General features: G+C 36.5%; 1 protein-coding gene across 3 annotated transcripts in view; it reads right to left on the reverse strand.

Moving 5' to 3' along the window:
• Nucleotides 1–16,481, reverse strand: part of CFAP20DC (CFAP20 domain containing) — an 84,561-nt gene that overhangs the window by 32,703 nt on the left and 35,377 nt on the right. For all 3 annotated transcript variants that reach the window (XM_074835861.1, XM_074835862.1, XM_074835860.1), the window contains 4 exons: nt 15,742–15,922; nt 15,046–15,192; nt 7,702–8,033; nt 2,330–2,743 (listed from right to left, as the gene is read on the reverse strand). In XM_074835861.1, coding sequence (XP_074691962.1) covers nt 2,330–2,743; nt 7,702–8,033; nt 15,046–15,192; nt 15,742–15,922 — 1,074 coding nt within the window. The remainder of the gene's footprint in view (nt 1–2,329; nt 2,744–7,701; nt 8,034–15,045; nt 15,193–15,741; nt 15,923–16,481) is intronic.

Genomic DNA, 16,481 nt, shown 5'->3' on the forward strand with positions numbered 1-16,481 from the left:
CTGCATTACTGTATTCCATTCTCATTGCTTCCCCCTAATCTGCTGCCTTCCCAAAGGAAACCAGTCTCCACATTCTTCATGGAAAAAGATCTTCCGTTTTTATCAGCAAAAGTGCCTTTGCATAATCCAGTAAGCTACTTGCAGAATGCAGGAGGAGATTTCTAGAACCCTCAGTCAGAGAGATTATCTCACAGGATTGTGAGATACATAAAACCCAACCCCTACACCAGTACTAAAAGACACTCATTTCACAAAAAACACTGAAGCATCAGTGGCATGGCAGTATGTGCATTCCTCTATCAAAGATACATGGAAAACCTGAACATAAGCTTTCCTAGACACCATTCTTTAATCTGATGCCCAGTTTGGCTTGTTCTTCCTAGCCCAATGCCCAGATTTCCACTCCCAAAATTAGCTGCAGCGTGGTTCACCCTCAGCAGCCGCAGCAGCCAAAAGTAGGTAGGTGGAACCATTCAGCACGATGACCTAGCCCCAGCAGTAGCAGCCTTGTCCCATGGAAACGGTCACTCCTGCTTCCCCTTTCACAGATCCCGTCAAATCAAGTAACTAAAATGAACTGTATCAACACGTAACAGAATTGCTATGGACTGAAATGCCCAATAGCAGATGACAGCACATCCCCCTGACCGGAATGGTGACTGCGGTACCCTGTACCAGATGAGACAAGCTGCAAGGACAGAAAACACAATAATGATGGAAGACGTCCATTTCCTTCATGCAACGAGGCATACGTCATGTTGCAAGACATTACTGTAGGTAAATTTTTTCTAAAGAATACGTAACTGCTTCATAGAGTCATAAAAAACAGAAGCTTCTATTCTTTTGGTTCCCAGCAGCGTGCAATGCCTGGATCAGGATATTACTATCCAAAAAGCACTCTTACATTAATGATCACGCAGTAGCTAGATTCAACATCCTTGGGTAAACGTGACAAAAAAAAAATTCACAAAACAGCAATCCTGGGACTAAATACCATAAAACCCCTTGACCTGTAGAAGAGACAATTGCAGGGGAATATGATATACAGCCATCAAAATAGTAAGTGGCACAGGTAAGAACAGTAATAATTTTAAAAAAAGATTATTCATGATTTCTTAGAACAAACACAAGAATGAGAAAGCACCAGGAATGAGAGATTGCATTCAAAACAAATAAAAGGAGATATGTATTTTTACCCACAAATAGCAGTCAAACTCCGAAATTCACTATACAAAGGCCATATAGATACAAAAAGCAGCTACACAAACCTGTGGGAAAAAATTCCACCACCAGTTATTTACCACAAAGACAACACCTTTCACTGAAGAAATTGCTAAACTGTTGACTGCTGGAAGGAAGCCTTCAGGGCATGCTGGCAAGGTATTGCTGGATGTTTGCTCTGTTTTTTTTCCCTAGCCATCTACAACTGACTGCCGCTGGATGGAAGATGCTGGCTGTGTGAGTCTTTGGTCTCATAGGATATTAGCTGAGGAAGAAGTTTGGCCTGTTCCACTCTCAGATGCTCAGGAACAAATCTAATCTACTCATAATACATTTAGAGAAGAAGTCACATGTTAAAAGATACAGATCTGCAGTAATTCTAAGCCCAAAAGAATTCTGTCCAAAAATCTGGAACTGTAACATACTATCTCATTTGTGATTTACAGAATATACTTGACTCTTAGGCTCCAGTTCCTGATTCAAAGCACATCATTATAAGCTGAAAAGACAAGAATTAGCTATTAGGAAATATTTAAGAACATAATTAGCTTCAGACAAACTTGTTTTTTGAATTACTGAATGTTTCCATAAGGAGAATCCAGAAAGAAAAAACAACACTTCGGTGAATATAACAATTCCTTTCATAGCCTGGCAATTAGCCTATGACACAGCCTTACTGCTCCCTCTCAATCACATAATTTATTATTTTTCAGGGCTGTTGCTGAGAGACTATGAAGTATCTAGATTAATGCTCTTTCTATGGTCAGTTGCTAATATATCAATTCAAAATCTGTCAATTTTCCTTTGTTATCTTTCAGCCCAAAACTACTTCCTAACTTACATATTTCCAAAATGTGAATTACTCAGTGACACCTCTTTTTACCTATAAACCTCTGTGATTTCTGCTTTATTTGGAGCACCATTTTGTGTGCCACAAAAAACCACAAAATCAACTTTCAACAGACTGAGGTCAGGAAATACTGTTACGATGAAACCAGAATATATCTGGATGAAAGACGTATTATTTTTCACTTCATGCAAATGGGTATACCTAATATATCTTCTTTATACAACCTAATAATTTAATTTCAAAGTAAAAATCACTTACATGAGCCTGTGTTGTCAGACATGAATTTTCTCTTGAGATTTTCTTGAGAGACCTTTTACTGATGGATCTTTTTAACTGGCCAGGAACTCCTCCGTATCTTTCATTTTCTTCAGATCCATTTGGAACTACTTTAAAGAATTCAGATTTACTTTCAGTTGGAGAAAGAGAAAGGGTAGGCTTTAAGCTTCTCTGAGAGCTAAAAGAATCTGTTTTTCTCATAGTGGAACTCTGTGGTTTTGATAAGCTGGTCTCTTCGAGTTTATGTTTGCTGTGTCCCTTTTTCCTCCAGTATTCATTTCTTGATGACATCTTCTTTAATGGGATCTCTTTAAAAACTGCTGAATCAGATGTTCCTTGCCTGCTGTGGTTGATCTCAAGGTTCTCAGTACTCTGGATGAATTCACTGTTGTCATCCTAAATTTAGGAAACAGTTTTACAGTTTTACATAACCTTAAAATTTCAAAATAGCTCTTTAATTTCTGCTTCCTAATTCTGAATTTGCAAGGATTCTGCAAACCAGCTGCTCTTGCTGGCAACTACAATGAGGATACCATAACCATGTTCTTACATCTCAAGTACTAAAAAGCAGGAGGTAGAAAGAGGAGGAGAGGGAGACAAGATTACACTTTTCAAAATGTTGGCCCAAATTTAGAATGCTGGTAACCTCCCAAACCTGTGTGTTACATGATAATCATAATTTCAGTAAAATTTATTACAACTGTAACCCAAAAGTATGCAAAAGGTCCACGACAATGTCTTTCCATTGAACTATTAATATTCCATATTTTCACATCACATCTTCAGCTTAAATGTAGAAGGAATAACCCCTGCTGAGATCACTTTGCTCACCTCTGGTAATATAATTGAATACCATATTCAGTACCATTTGAGTATCATTTAAGAATTTGGAGGTTAGTTGTTAACCTTATATTCACGCTTCTAACAATGTCTGCCAAATATCCCACGAATCAAGTGTATGATGTTCACTCATAACAACATGATGTATAATGTTCATCATAATAACAAACAGCAAGTCTGAACACATGGAAAGAAAAATAATGGTGAAGCACATTTAGTGCTTGCCTCAATGTTCTTATTCTCAAGGAAGAAAGGATGAAAGAGGCCTCATCTTCATCTTGTCATGCTGGTCCTCTGCCATATGCTACCACACTGGCTGTAAGGCAATATATATTACAAGAGTCAATAAGACACTGAAATATCATCTTCAGTATGCCTCTCACGGCCAGGGTGCAGTCTGACTGCAAATTAAAGTGATCCAAATTCGTTACTGACTTCAGTGAGTCCAGGACTGGATTACACAGAATGAAATGCACATTCAAGAAAATAATCCCTCAATTTTATTAATGATACACGTTTTGAAAGTTTATGATTCTCTCAGTACTTTCCTTGAAACACAAAACTGTATTTCCCTATTTTTCATGGATTTTTATTTCCCATAAGTTGTCTCAAAATCTCTGCTGGAAACCCATTTTAAGATGGAAGATTACTAAAGAAAACACTGTATTTTTTTCCCTGCACATTAGAGATAAATGGACAATGATTTATCTGAAGCTTAAATCCCTCCCATCTTTCCATGTCTCTTCATCCATACATATTTAGGTTCTAGAATAATTTATTAAATCAATAAAGTTTGCTTGATTAACTACAGTGCAACATATGTAAAATGAAAATGAGAATGATTTTCCTGAGGAATGAGCACTTCCACTCATGTATAGTATTCCTTGAAAGAACGTGTAGATGGACAATTCTGGATACATAAAACTGATTGCTCTTGCTGGGTTGTAATTTTAAGATCATTCTAATGACTCTAGAGGGCGACCTACTAGGAGCAGATGGGATACAATCCCTTTGTATGCTGAGCTTTAACACTGAGGTATCAGAGTGAAATTATCTATCAGCCCTTTTAAGGGTGTATTATCTTATTTAATTCTATTCCTTTATTCTTTGAATTGTATAAGGACAGAAAAATTTTCAATTTCTCCACTGAAGGCTTCTCTGATGAACATGCCTGTTACATTTAAAACTGCATTTTTGACAGCACTATGTGACTAGTGGTCACACCTGCCACAGTCACACAACTCTTATAGTCAGCAAGAGTTCTTGCTTTTGCTCTGGGTTTGACAGAATCCGTAAATGCTGCCATGACAAGTTTAATTATACAAAGTCTCTGACAGAAATTTGAGCTGAAAGCATGGACATTCATATAATTACAAAATAAGTCACTTGATGGTGAATGGTTCCAAGAGAAGAAGCAATTTTTATCCTTTACTGATTATTTAACTCTGATAATTGAATAACAGCATTGAACTATTTCAGTGACTAATTAGTAACCACTAAAGGGAATTTATAAATACTCGCAGTTTGCAGGCTGAAACATTTCCTCCCCAAAACCCAAAGTTACACAGACTGTATAATTCTGGCACAGTTATTGTGCATATCTTATGGCTCTCAGTATATGCAACATAAAGAGAGTCAATGCTCACTTACTTGAAATTTATCCTGATGTATAACCTGTCTCTTATATTTTACAATTAAGTAAATATTTTTTGTAGATAATACCGATTTTCCACAGATTTAATAAATAAGTACATAATTCTCCTTTGCAGCTCCACGAACTTCAAATGTAGACTAGGATGAAACTGGGATTTTGATTGTAATTTTTTTAATTCTTGATGCAGTGACATAAAAAACCCAAGGAAAACTTTTGGACTTTTTACCAGTCTGAGATATTTAAACTACAAAGATATGCAAATTTTTTTTTCAATTAAGACAAAGTTTTACTTACATTTTCCAGGAGAAAGTCAATTTACGCTCAAATGCAATTTCTTAAATTGTAGGTTGAGATATCTTATTTGATATAGTTCAAAAGTGTGTACATATCCATGTGTGTTATACACAAACATAATGTATGTGAATTCCAAAGAAAGGTGTAATATAATGATCATGAGAAACAGTAACAGTGTGAAAACCTGTAATAATGTAGCTTATTTACATGCAAGATTAACATGTTTTTAAAAAGCACTGCAAGATTCAGCATAACTTAGTCAAATAAATATTTTGTCACATAAGTGATGTAAACTCAGAAACACGTTATGGTTGGGCTAAAGAATTTTGGTAAGTTTGCAAAGATACCTTAAACCGTGGTGAAATAGATACTATTAAGTTGGCAGTCTTATGTTCAGCTATCATGGCTTTTCCAGGATCCTCTTCCCTGTATTTTCAGTGCTTGAAATAAAACTGTTTTCTAGTTTACTTCAGTAATGCAGATTCAGTAATCTGAATATTAAATGTGTATCCAGATTATCAGCATAAAGCTGACTTCAAGAAGCAACACAGAATGTATCTGTACAGGGAAGAGGATGAATATGGGCAAAATATGACTGCTAAGTAATTTGTTGGTTCAGTGATTTCTTTCACATGAAAGAAAGGCTTAACTATGAATTACTAATGTAGTAGTTAGTCTGAGAAAAAAACTCTGGATAATTTGTTAGCACGTTGTAATTTGTTTAATGTAATTATCTTCTAGCTTTGTAAGTCTAATGCATCTCCAGCTGCAGTGCTGATACTATTTAACGCAGTTTGCATCCAAAGGTAATGAATGAAACAAAGGCTGCTCCCTAGCACACCTCTGGCACATAGTCAAAGAAAAGTTCTTAGTTTATATAATACCTTAAATCTTTCTAAACAAGATAGGGATCCTCTATCAGTCTCTCTTGCATCAAACCTCTAGAATGGCCATTAATGTTGTGCCCTGATGTTGTTCTTGTGCTGTAAAAGCAGGAGTACTTGGCTACAGCTTTCTCTTTGTGCACTTGGCACTGGATCTCTGGGGTAGAACGATGGCATGGAAGGTTAGCTATCTTCAATAAAGGCTTAAGCACCAGCAAAGTTTAATGATTAATTTAGCTTTTGATTAATTTATATAAATTTGTCTTGCTTTATAGTTCATCAGTTAAGTATGCCATATGCACTGAGTTTTGAAAGACACTTTATTTTCACTCACTTATTACAGCACGGCCTTCATTGTCTAGTACCGCTTCAGAAATTTTTGTTTGCCATTTTTGCACTGCTTTTGAGATGTATCTTTACAAATGACTTTAATGACTCCTGCCTGCACCCCCGCTCAAAAAAAAAAGAAAAAAAAAAAGGCAATCAAATTGGAAACTATGAGTAAATGACAGTGCTGTAAAGCTTCCATAATCCTTCTGTTATGGAAATATTTTCTTAACCTAGCTTCTACAGTAACCTCTCTGGCTTCTCATAAGCATAACGCACAAAGAAATTCTTTGAAATCCACACAGTTCTATATCATCAGAATGGTATCCCATGGTATCCCATATAGCACTGCTCATGAACTTGACTAAAACTGATTTAATTCTGAAAATCTGGAACTTTGTTTGAAATAACAAAGTCTTATGGGTTTAAGTTAATAAATAATACGCTGCCCCAGATAATGGGAAAACCCCCATAACTACAGAAAAAAACCTGATTATATTTCTTATAATTAGCATCAGAAATTTGGTTTCTCAGAAACGCAGAAATACAGAATATAGAGCAATTAAGTTCAGTCCATCTTACTATTATGTAACTCGGTTGCATTTTATTTCTCAGCTATGAGGAACAGATTAGAATGCTAAGAAACAGATTTTATTAAAAATGAAATACACTAGAATTTTCATAAAGGTAGAAACTTTTGGCAGTTACTGTAATGATACAATGCAACTATTCAGTGCATTGACAATTTGGTGAATTTCTGTATAGTATCAGCTGATACATTTGTTAAAAAAATATTTCTTTTCTTTCATTATTTTTATTGCTGAAATATTTCCACATTGCAAAAGAATTAAACTTAGTGATGCTGACACAGCTCAGATAGGATATAAAGCAGAAATATCAATAATCAAATGACATTAAAAAGCTGAAATTTCTTAATTCACTTTCAACAATGTTGGTGAGCAAAACAGTCCCTGCTTAGAGTTTTAAAAGGCACAATGAAGCCTTATTTACTGCACTCTTGCTCAACCATAATGGACTTCCAGCTCACTCAGATCTATGATGCAGGCTTTCCTAAAATCTTTTTTGTTGTAATGATGCACGATACTCCCATCTCTCTGTTAGCACAGGGGCTGACAGAGAGTTAGGTTTCTTTTGTCCACTTGTACAGAGCGTATACCTGCATTTTCACTCCTGTATCCAGTTAGACACAGCAATCTGACAAAGACAAATCTACCTGTAGGTATATGGGGAAAAGATGATTTATCCTCTCTGTCTAGCGTGAAGACAGAATCTCATCCTAGGAGTTTTAGGATGAAAACTACTTTATCAAGAATTACATGTACAAAGTGGCCTACCTTTTCACTGCCGACAGCTCCTTGAAAGTTATCTTCAATTTGGATTTTCTCATGTACACCATTACTGCCTTGCTTCAAATCCAAAGGGAAAATGCAACATTCTGGTGACGTATTTGGAGACTTCCCGTGAGAAGCTGATTGAGGTCTTGATGAAAATGTGAAAAACTCTTTCTCATTCACTTGCTGATCACCTGTTTTATTGCTGTGATGTTCAACAGAGGCATTCTGTGGTGAGGTTAAATTATGGCAGGCTGAATCTTCAGTAGCTATGGAGTGCTTACTTCCATCCAACTGAACGCTCTCATTGAGACTTTCTGGAAACACCCATTCATCTGAAATGTACAATGTTTATTTTAATGCCAAATATGTAAATTGTATGTTACCCTGATCACTCTCCTTTTCTCTGGAAGTTGTACAGCAAAGTAATTTTTTCTAATACAGAAACATTCTGCTTATCAGATTTATCAGCTGGAAGAGTGATGAGGATGCAGTGAAAAAGATCAGGCTTCTTTCTAAGTCAGACAAGGTTAATCAAAACATTTCCAGATCACAGTTCAAAAAATCTGTAGGCTACGATATATGACATGCAAGCCTGCAATTTGCAAATCTGAAATTATTTAGCTGTTAAGATTTCAAACTGTTCAAGTGAATTTCATTCTAGGAAAACATGATTTTATTAAATTTGGCTATTGATCTTTTTCTATTGGCATTTTTTATGGCTGACATTTAAAAAAATAATCACACATCGTTGGTGGAAAGTTCATAATATTACAATCTGCTGCTTTTTTATTGCTGAAATTCTACACTTTCTTTTATGTCCAGAACTTATGGTTTAAATCTCAATTTCAAACTACAGCTCTGATGAAAAATAGTGTGACATGAAAAATGTATGAAGATATCCGTTTCACCAAGTTTCCCTGAATACAGGCAGTACTAATCTGCCAATTTTAAAACAAACAATAAACTACACAAATGGATTTAAAGATTGAGTGCACCAGATAAACATGAAAAGGCCATTTTTATACTCTTATTGTTAACTTATATTTTACTGTTTGGAATGATGGTATAGAAAAAAATGTCAATTTGATTGATTAAAACCAATCTCAAATAGCATCCGAGAAAAGGAGAATTGCTCAAGTATGCAATACTCCCTTATCTTCATTAAAGCTAGTGTGGTGTGGATTATTCACCTGATCTTGAAACTTTCTGGCTCCATAAAACAAAGTTACCACCAACCGTATTACAAAAGCCTCAATAAAAAAAAATACTAAAAACGTAATAATAAAGTAGCACCACAATAATAAAATGCTTGTCATCACAGAAGACAGTAAGTTTACTATGGTATTCTACTCTTTTTAGTTTTGTTAGAGATAATTACCACTTCAGGCAGATTCAGCTGCTTTGGGGGAGGGAAGGGGAAGTCTGAATCACCACAAATGAAAGCAGAAGAAAGAAGAATGAGATGTCAGGAGAAACAGCTGTCTTCTTACTGGGTGGCTTTGATTTTTCCAGTTTACTGAAGATAGCTAGTAAAGCTACCAAACTCCAGTTAATATCCTAAACCATAGTTTGTATTAGGAACCAGTGAAAAGCAGGGACTTAACGCATCTTGTACATTGATGCCTTGCACCTACTTGTTCCAGAAGAGACTATTTTTCAGCCTCTACATGAAGACCATCTATAGTCAGAAGTCCCAAAGCTTTTCAAGTAAATTCTTTTTATATTAGATAATCATGCTGGTTTAACAACAATCTAGTAGATCATTGTCTATTATACATAAAAAAGTCTATTTTGTAAATATATTGAAATCTCTCCTTGCTTTTAATTAGTAAAAGACATGAAAGATGAACATGTAAGTAATGCCATTTATTTTACAAATATTTTGAACTATTTTTTTCAAGAGCCTCAAGCAATGAGTGAGACTAATCAAAACTTAAGAACCACTGTTAATTTGTGTAAACTCAACGACCTTTTGTTCTGCTCAATAACTACAATTTTTTCAAAGGAGGGTACTAGAGCGGAATTCTCCTGTATTTGATCACTCAAGATTGTCTCACACTCTCTGATAACATATTTTTCTTAATCAGGCAATTGGAATTACATGTGAAAGGCTGTACATGAATAAAACAACTGAAGTCATAAGAAAAAACATAGTATTAATCATGAACTCACATTTCACAGTTTTTATGTTTTCACTATATTTTAATATCTATATAAGCTGCATTTTTAAAGTAATCATTTCCCCTATAATAATGAAATGAAAGAGGGATCTTCTCATTAACTTTTTACATGAAGCTGAACACAGTGTTAGCATGCTCAAGAACTCAGGAATTTTTTTTCCCAACTGATTTTGTGACCTAACATGATTAAAAAACTCACACTAAATCAGTATTTTAAAGTGCTCAATAAATTGTCCAAGAGGAATCTGGTCCACCAAGCCTGAAATTGTTTTGAATGTCTTTGGCCCTGGAGATGTTGCACTTTAACTCCAGAAAGTGCTATGCAGAAATGCCACAAAAATATTACTTATTCCTAAACTTCAATCGTCTGGACAACTCTCCTGTAGGTAAAGAGATCTTCTCTGCAGCTATTCTGGATGTTAAGTCTAAAATGTTCTTCTTTTTTTTCCCTAAGGCAATGATATTAAAATTTTCAACTTGCTACATTTTTCAAAACAAAACAAAACAAATCTTCAAAACTTACCCAGCTAAGAAACTTTTTTTATTTTTTGCAGTTTTTCCTATCTCAGCGCTCCACAGTCTTCTGACCAGTCTGGCACCCACCCTTCTGCAGTTTAACCCAGACATGTTTTACTATGTTTCAACGGCAGTGGCTTGACTAAGACCAAGATGTGTAACGTATATTTCTTTAGTATTGAAAAGGCCTTTTCCCCCATCCCATTTGACATGTATCATGCTGTCTTTCCAGTTTTTAAATATGCACTAACAGCTCAGACCACTGTAATGAGCCCTCTATGTATGGTTATACATTTAGTATACAATCCACATCATGAGAATCTGCTAGTTTTTATGCACAAAGGAATGTGAATGAGTAGAGAGGAATGGCTTAATTTTTATTATGGCCTACTGACTTAGTAACAACCAAGTCCCTAACTGCAGTCTCACCTGTTCTATCCTCATTCTAGAATGACTTCTAATGGAGTTGCTGTTTAATTTGCAGAGGCCATTACAGATTAAATTTGATAATAAATTCTGAAGCAAAAAAAGGTGTTAAACGACTTGTTTTTTTGAGATTTTTAAGTCAATTTTGAATGAAGTATCAAAATATGAAAAAGAAATATTAAGTAACAGTTTTTCTCAAGTGCTCAGACAAGAGGAGGCAATTAGAAACTTAAACTCCTGACTCCTACTTCTGGCTCTGCCACAGGCATCCAAAAACTTCTTACACATCACTTTACTCACCATTGTGAGTAAAATGATGTCTTTACCCAGATCAAAAGTACTTCAGAAATATAAAGAACTACTTTAGAAGATATAGTGTCTGTATAATATTTAGCCTGAATTTTCTGCTTGTTTAGTCTAACCTTCTCTGTAAAGAACAACATTCATTTCCAGAGATGTTGAAGAAATATACTTGGGTTAGTAATAACTTAAATGCAAATATTAGTTTATATAACATAGTACTTATTCTTAATGAAATATGCAGGGGAAAGACAGAAAAGTCCGTAAGGCTTTAAGATGACATTTTATGCTGGCTATGGAGTCCAGACACTTCCGTAACCTGCAGTCAGTGTAGCATTTTGTTAATAGCCTTACAACTGAAAAGATATGGGGTGTTTTGGACCAAACCAAATTCCATTATCTCTCCACCACAAACTATAGTGAAATTTCTTTTTAACTCAGCATTTCAATGCCAATTGTAATGAATAATTTGGAGTATCTTAGCAAAATATGCAAACTACTATGTAATCACAACACTGCAGCAAACAAGATAAATGCAAGAATGATCACCTAAACATCTAATTAGTTCTTCTACACAGTCAGACTTATGCTAAAGCTTCTAATTGCAGCCTAACATTTGAATGAAGGTTTCAGCATTGCATAAATAAGACTGACAAACTATAAACAATGCTCACTCATTTTATTTTTTCCCTTGCTTAAAAACAATTTACCTTGGTAAAGGTACTGCACACCTGCTACAGAAGACATGTTGATTTGAGGTCTATAATAAATCTAAAAGATATTATTATAAAAGCAGTGACTAACCACTAAGGTAATAAGAACAACCACTTATGAAAGCTCCCCTGCCCCCATGAAATTTAAATTACTATTTACTCAAGCCAATGGCAGAACAAGTGTAGTACTGCCTCAAGATCACCATAGGATATGGTTGCACAGAGCTCAAGAATACTAAATACCTGCTGATAAGAGAAGAGTAGTATATGATAGATTTTTGTTGACATAACTTGTTTCGACAACGGTATAAATGGGGAGCCAGAAACCATGTAAGCTTGCAGTTCTTGGGGAATGTGGTTTTGTGCCAGTGACTTGTCATGGGTATATGCACATTAGCACTTTGTCAGAAGTGTCAGGACTATGCTTTTGGCTGAGTCATCACCGTTGAGCCAAGCTTGTGGTTGTTGACTATGGGGCAAGATCAGTTGTTGGGAATTTCCTGACTAGAACATCAATCCTGAGGTTTATGGGGTTACAATCCTGACACTGTGCATGAACTGCAGCTACAACACAAGTTATCACAGAAATAATAATTTCTTTGCTTCTATTAGAAAGGTATTTGTTTTTAAAATGTGAATGAAAATGTGAAATAGTTTGGTAAGAAATGGGTAGAAGCGTTTTTGTTCTCTCATCTGATAGTGTCAGTGTACACTTCACTTCTGTAAATGATTGGTACAGTATTTTATGCAGATGTATATGTTGAATGGTGTAATTTTATTTACAATTATTAGGTTCCTCATTTTTTGTTATGTTTCTCATGTTTCTGCTTTTGAATTTCCCCCCTTCTCTGTGAACTTTTCCTCAAAGAATGCCTATCATTCTCTGAGGTCAAGTTTACCCCAGTCTGAAAGCAGTTCAGAACAGAGCATAGGAGAGGACTTTCCTTGAAGAGGCTGCTTATAGGAAGCTCTTCAACACAGCTGAATCTAGTACTACAGGATAAAGAAGCCATGAAGTCATCTACATACAGTTTTCATGTATTGAAAAGAAACTGAAATCTGGAAAATATGGAAAAAAAGTTTGGAGAATTACAAACCCACATCGTATCTTTATCTACCTGTACACACAATTAAGACCATATAGAAACAGTTTTCATTCTCAGAAACAGTAAAATAGCAGTGTTTATAAATATTTTGTCTTTTCATATAATTTGTATTTACATAAAATAACAAGTATTGCTTAATTTTGATGAAATTCTAGCATTAGAGAAAAGCCGTGATGTTCTAGATGAAGAACACGACAGACAGTGATTCCTGCCTCAGAATCTTCAAAACTCAGGTAAATAGGAAGTAATTTAAAATTTCTACAGAAAGCTCTACTTGCTTTAGCATCTTGCATCTGGTTCAGTCAAATTATGAAACGCATAATAGCAGTTATGGATTACTGACATTGTCATAGTATATAATTGCTTCTAAACATCCCAAAGATTAAACAAAATGGAAATAACTTGCGATGTAAAGGAAAATTTCTTTTGTCAATTTTGAACAGATTTGAGTAGTCTGCCCAATTTACAAGTTGGTGGCTATGCCTTTTAATAGAAAGTAACACTACTTTTTCAGAGACAAGGGTTATTTTTCATAGAGACAAGGGCTATTTTTCCTACAATAATGTACTTTCCAGACACATGCAAAACAAGTTGATTGACATCGTATGATCAAAAATATCCACACCTTTTGGCATATAGGTGTGAGAGAGAAAAAAACCCATAATCTGAGGTGTCTTTCTGTGAATAAGGAAAAAAAAAAGAAAATTCACCACTGAACTTTAAAAACAAAACCAAAAAAACCTGATACTACATGGGTACCATAATTAATATCCTAAACTCTCATCTGGGACAAGTAAAATTTCTCGTACATCTGTTGTTTGGAGACATTAGCATTAAATTTAATAGGGATTTAAGGAATAAATTATTTTTAGTTTTTTCCCTTTAAACATGAGAGCATGGCTTGATGTCCAGCTGGAGAGCACTGACGAGTGGCGTTCTTCAGGGGTGGGTGTTGGGACCGACGCTGTTTAACATCTTTGTTGGAGAGGGGGATTGAGTTACACCCTCAGCAGGTTTCCCAATGACACCAAGCTGTGTGGTGCAGTCAACAGGCTGGAGGGAAGGGATGTGCCATCCAGAGGGACCTGGACAGGCTGGAGAGGTGGGACTGTGTGAACCTCATGAGGTTCAACAAGGCCAAGGGCAAGGTCCTGCCCATGGGTCGGGGCAATCCCAAGCACAAGCACAGGCTGGGCAAGGAGTGGATTGAGAGCAGCCCCAAGGAGAAGGACTTGGGGGTGTTAGTGGATGGAAAACTGACCATGAGCCAGCAATGTGTGCTTGCAGCCCAGAAGGCCAACCGTGTCCTGGGCTGCATCCAGAGCAGTGTGGCCAGCAGGGTGAGGGGGGGGATTCTCCCCCTCTGCTCCGCTCTCGGGAGACCCCCCTGCAGTGCTGAGTCCAGCTCTGGGGGCACCAACATCAGAAGGACACGGACCTGCTTGAGCGGGGCCAGAGGAGGCCACAAAGATGCTCGGGGGGCTGGAGCACACCCCTGTGAGGACAGGCTGAGAGAGTTGGGGGAGTTCAGCTGGAGAAGAGAAGGCTCTGGGGAGACCTTAGAGTGGCCTCCCAGGACTTAAAGGGGCTACAGGAAAGGGAGGAGGGACTCTTGATCAGGGGTGTAGGGATAGGACAAGGGGTAACAGTTTTAAACCGAAAGAGGGTAGATTTAGATTAGATATAAGGAAGAAATTCCTTACTGTGAGGGTGGTGAGACACTGGCACAGGTTGCCCAGAGAAGCTGTGGCTGCCCCCTCCCTGGAAGGGTTCAAGGCCAGGTTGGATGGGGCTTTGGGCAACCTGGGCTAGTGGAAGGTGTCCCTGCCCATGGTAGGGGGGGTGGGACTAGATGATCTTTAAGGTCCCTTCCAACCCAAACCATTCTATGATTCTATGAATTTTTCTTTTTTTATTGATTCACTGTTCTGTTACTCTGTTTAATGCTGCAAATGTTTATCAATGCTCAAAAGCAATTCTGTTGCAGGATGCTTCCATAATCCCCCACAACAAAGACTGCTTCTCGGTCCTTTGAAATTTACAACAGATAATCTACCATGGCACACAACTGAGATGTAAAATAACATAAAATGATCACCATACCACTGGTTATCTCCCATGTGTTTTTGGCTGCATTTTTTAGAGATAATCTTCTATGACTGTTCTTGTCTGCTGATGGTCCTTTTGGTGAGGAAAATTGAAAATCTGCTCTTTCACTCTCAGAGGTTTTCTTAGTCAGATTTGCAGGGTCTGAAATACAACACAGAAGCTTATGAAATGCCTGTGAACAGTCATATTGTGTGCTTTTCTTACTTGAGGCATGGAGAAACAGCATACGGAGCGTTGTCCTGGCATACAAACATCTTCCAAACAGCATGGGAATCTTGTAGGTCAGCAGGAATATGACAGTCACAAGAAAGTAAAAATTTAACACTAGGTATGGAAGAAGGGTAAACTACAGAAGTTATAAAACAGAGGCTTGCAAAAGTCTGCAAAATAATAAAGAACCACTACTGTAGTCCAGTTATATACACAGTATGAGAAAAAGCAGAATATGTGTATAACCTGTGGCTACTGCCAGCAGGTGGTGACTCCTGGCTCAAACACTGCAATATGAATACCTGCAGAGAGAATGAGCATTTATTCAAGCTCTTACAGGAGAATAAGCCATGATTTAATATAAATGCCTTTAGTAATTAACAAGGAAGATAAAGGATTAGAAAAACAGAGAATTAAGTCTTACATTCTGAAGTCAGAATCATGTAAAAATTTTGGCAGTTCTTTTCTTTATGCTCTTACCATTCTGACATACAGCTTTAGTTGTCTGGTGAGTATTCCTTTTGCCTCCTTGATCTAAAGAATCATTGCATGGTGAGAATGACAGCTCCAATCTCTCAATGTCTTGCACGGATTCAGTTCCCTTTCCTGAACTTTGAAGTTGGCATGATCTATTACTTTTCCTACGCCAGGTCTTTGTTACCTTGGAAGACATGATTTTCTTAATGAAAGACAAAAACGTAACAGCTTTCAAAATACTCAAAGGTAAACACACATTTTGAATTAAGCTTATTTTTCAAATAAATGTTTCCAAATATTTTTTTAAAAATATTATCTTTTCAGGAAACTTTTTGGTAGGTACAGTTGTGGTATCTTCAATCTTTAGCAACAGGCAGGGCTTTTTTCACTGAGTGAAAGGAAAACAAGGCAAAGAAAATGAAAAAAATTCGTTATCTGGATAAAAACACAGTGAAACTTGTGGCTATTCTAGACCTCAGGAGTCATTTCTTCTTTGGAGAAAGAAATTTCATTTTATATCTTAGCTTTCAATTGACTTCCCACAGAAGAATCTACTTCCTTTGGCTGGATCCTTTATTCATGATGTTAAGCTGGGAACTGTAGTCCCTACCAGATTCCTAAAACCTGCATTTTATTTGCCAGCAGAGTGAGACCTGTTGTTTTCCCTGGCATTGTTATTGATAGCATCGCATAAGCTACTGTATGGCTGACTATCATCCACTTAGAGCATACCAAAATACATG

This window comes from Strix aluco, chromosome 11 (genome assembly GCF_031877795.1).
Source record: "Strix aluco isolate bStrAlu1 chromosome 11, bStrAlu1.hap1, whole genome shotgun sequence".
NCBI classification, from domain to species: domain Eukaryota; kingdom Metazoa; phylum Chordata; class Aves; order Strigiformes; family Strigidae; genus Strix; species Strix aluco.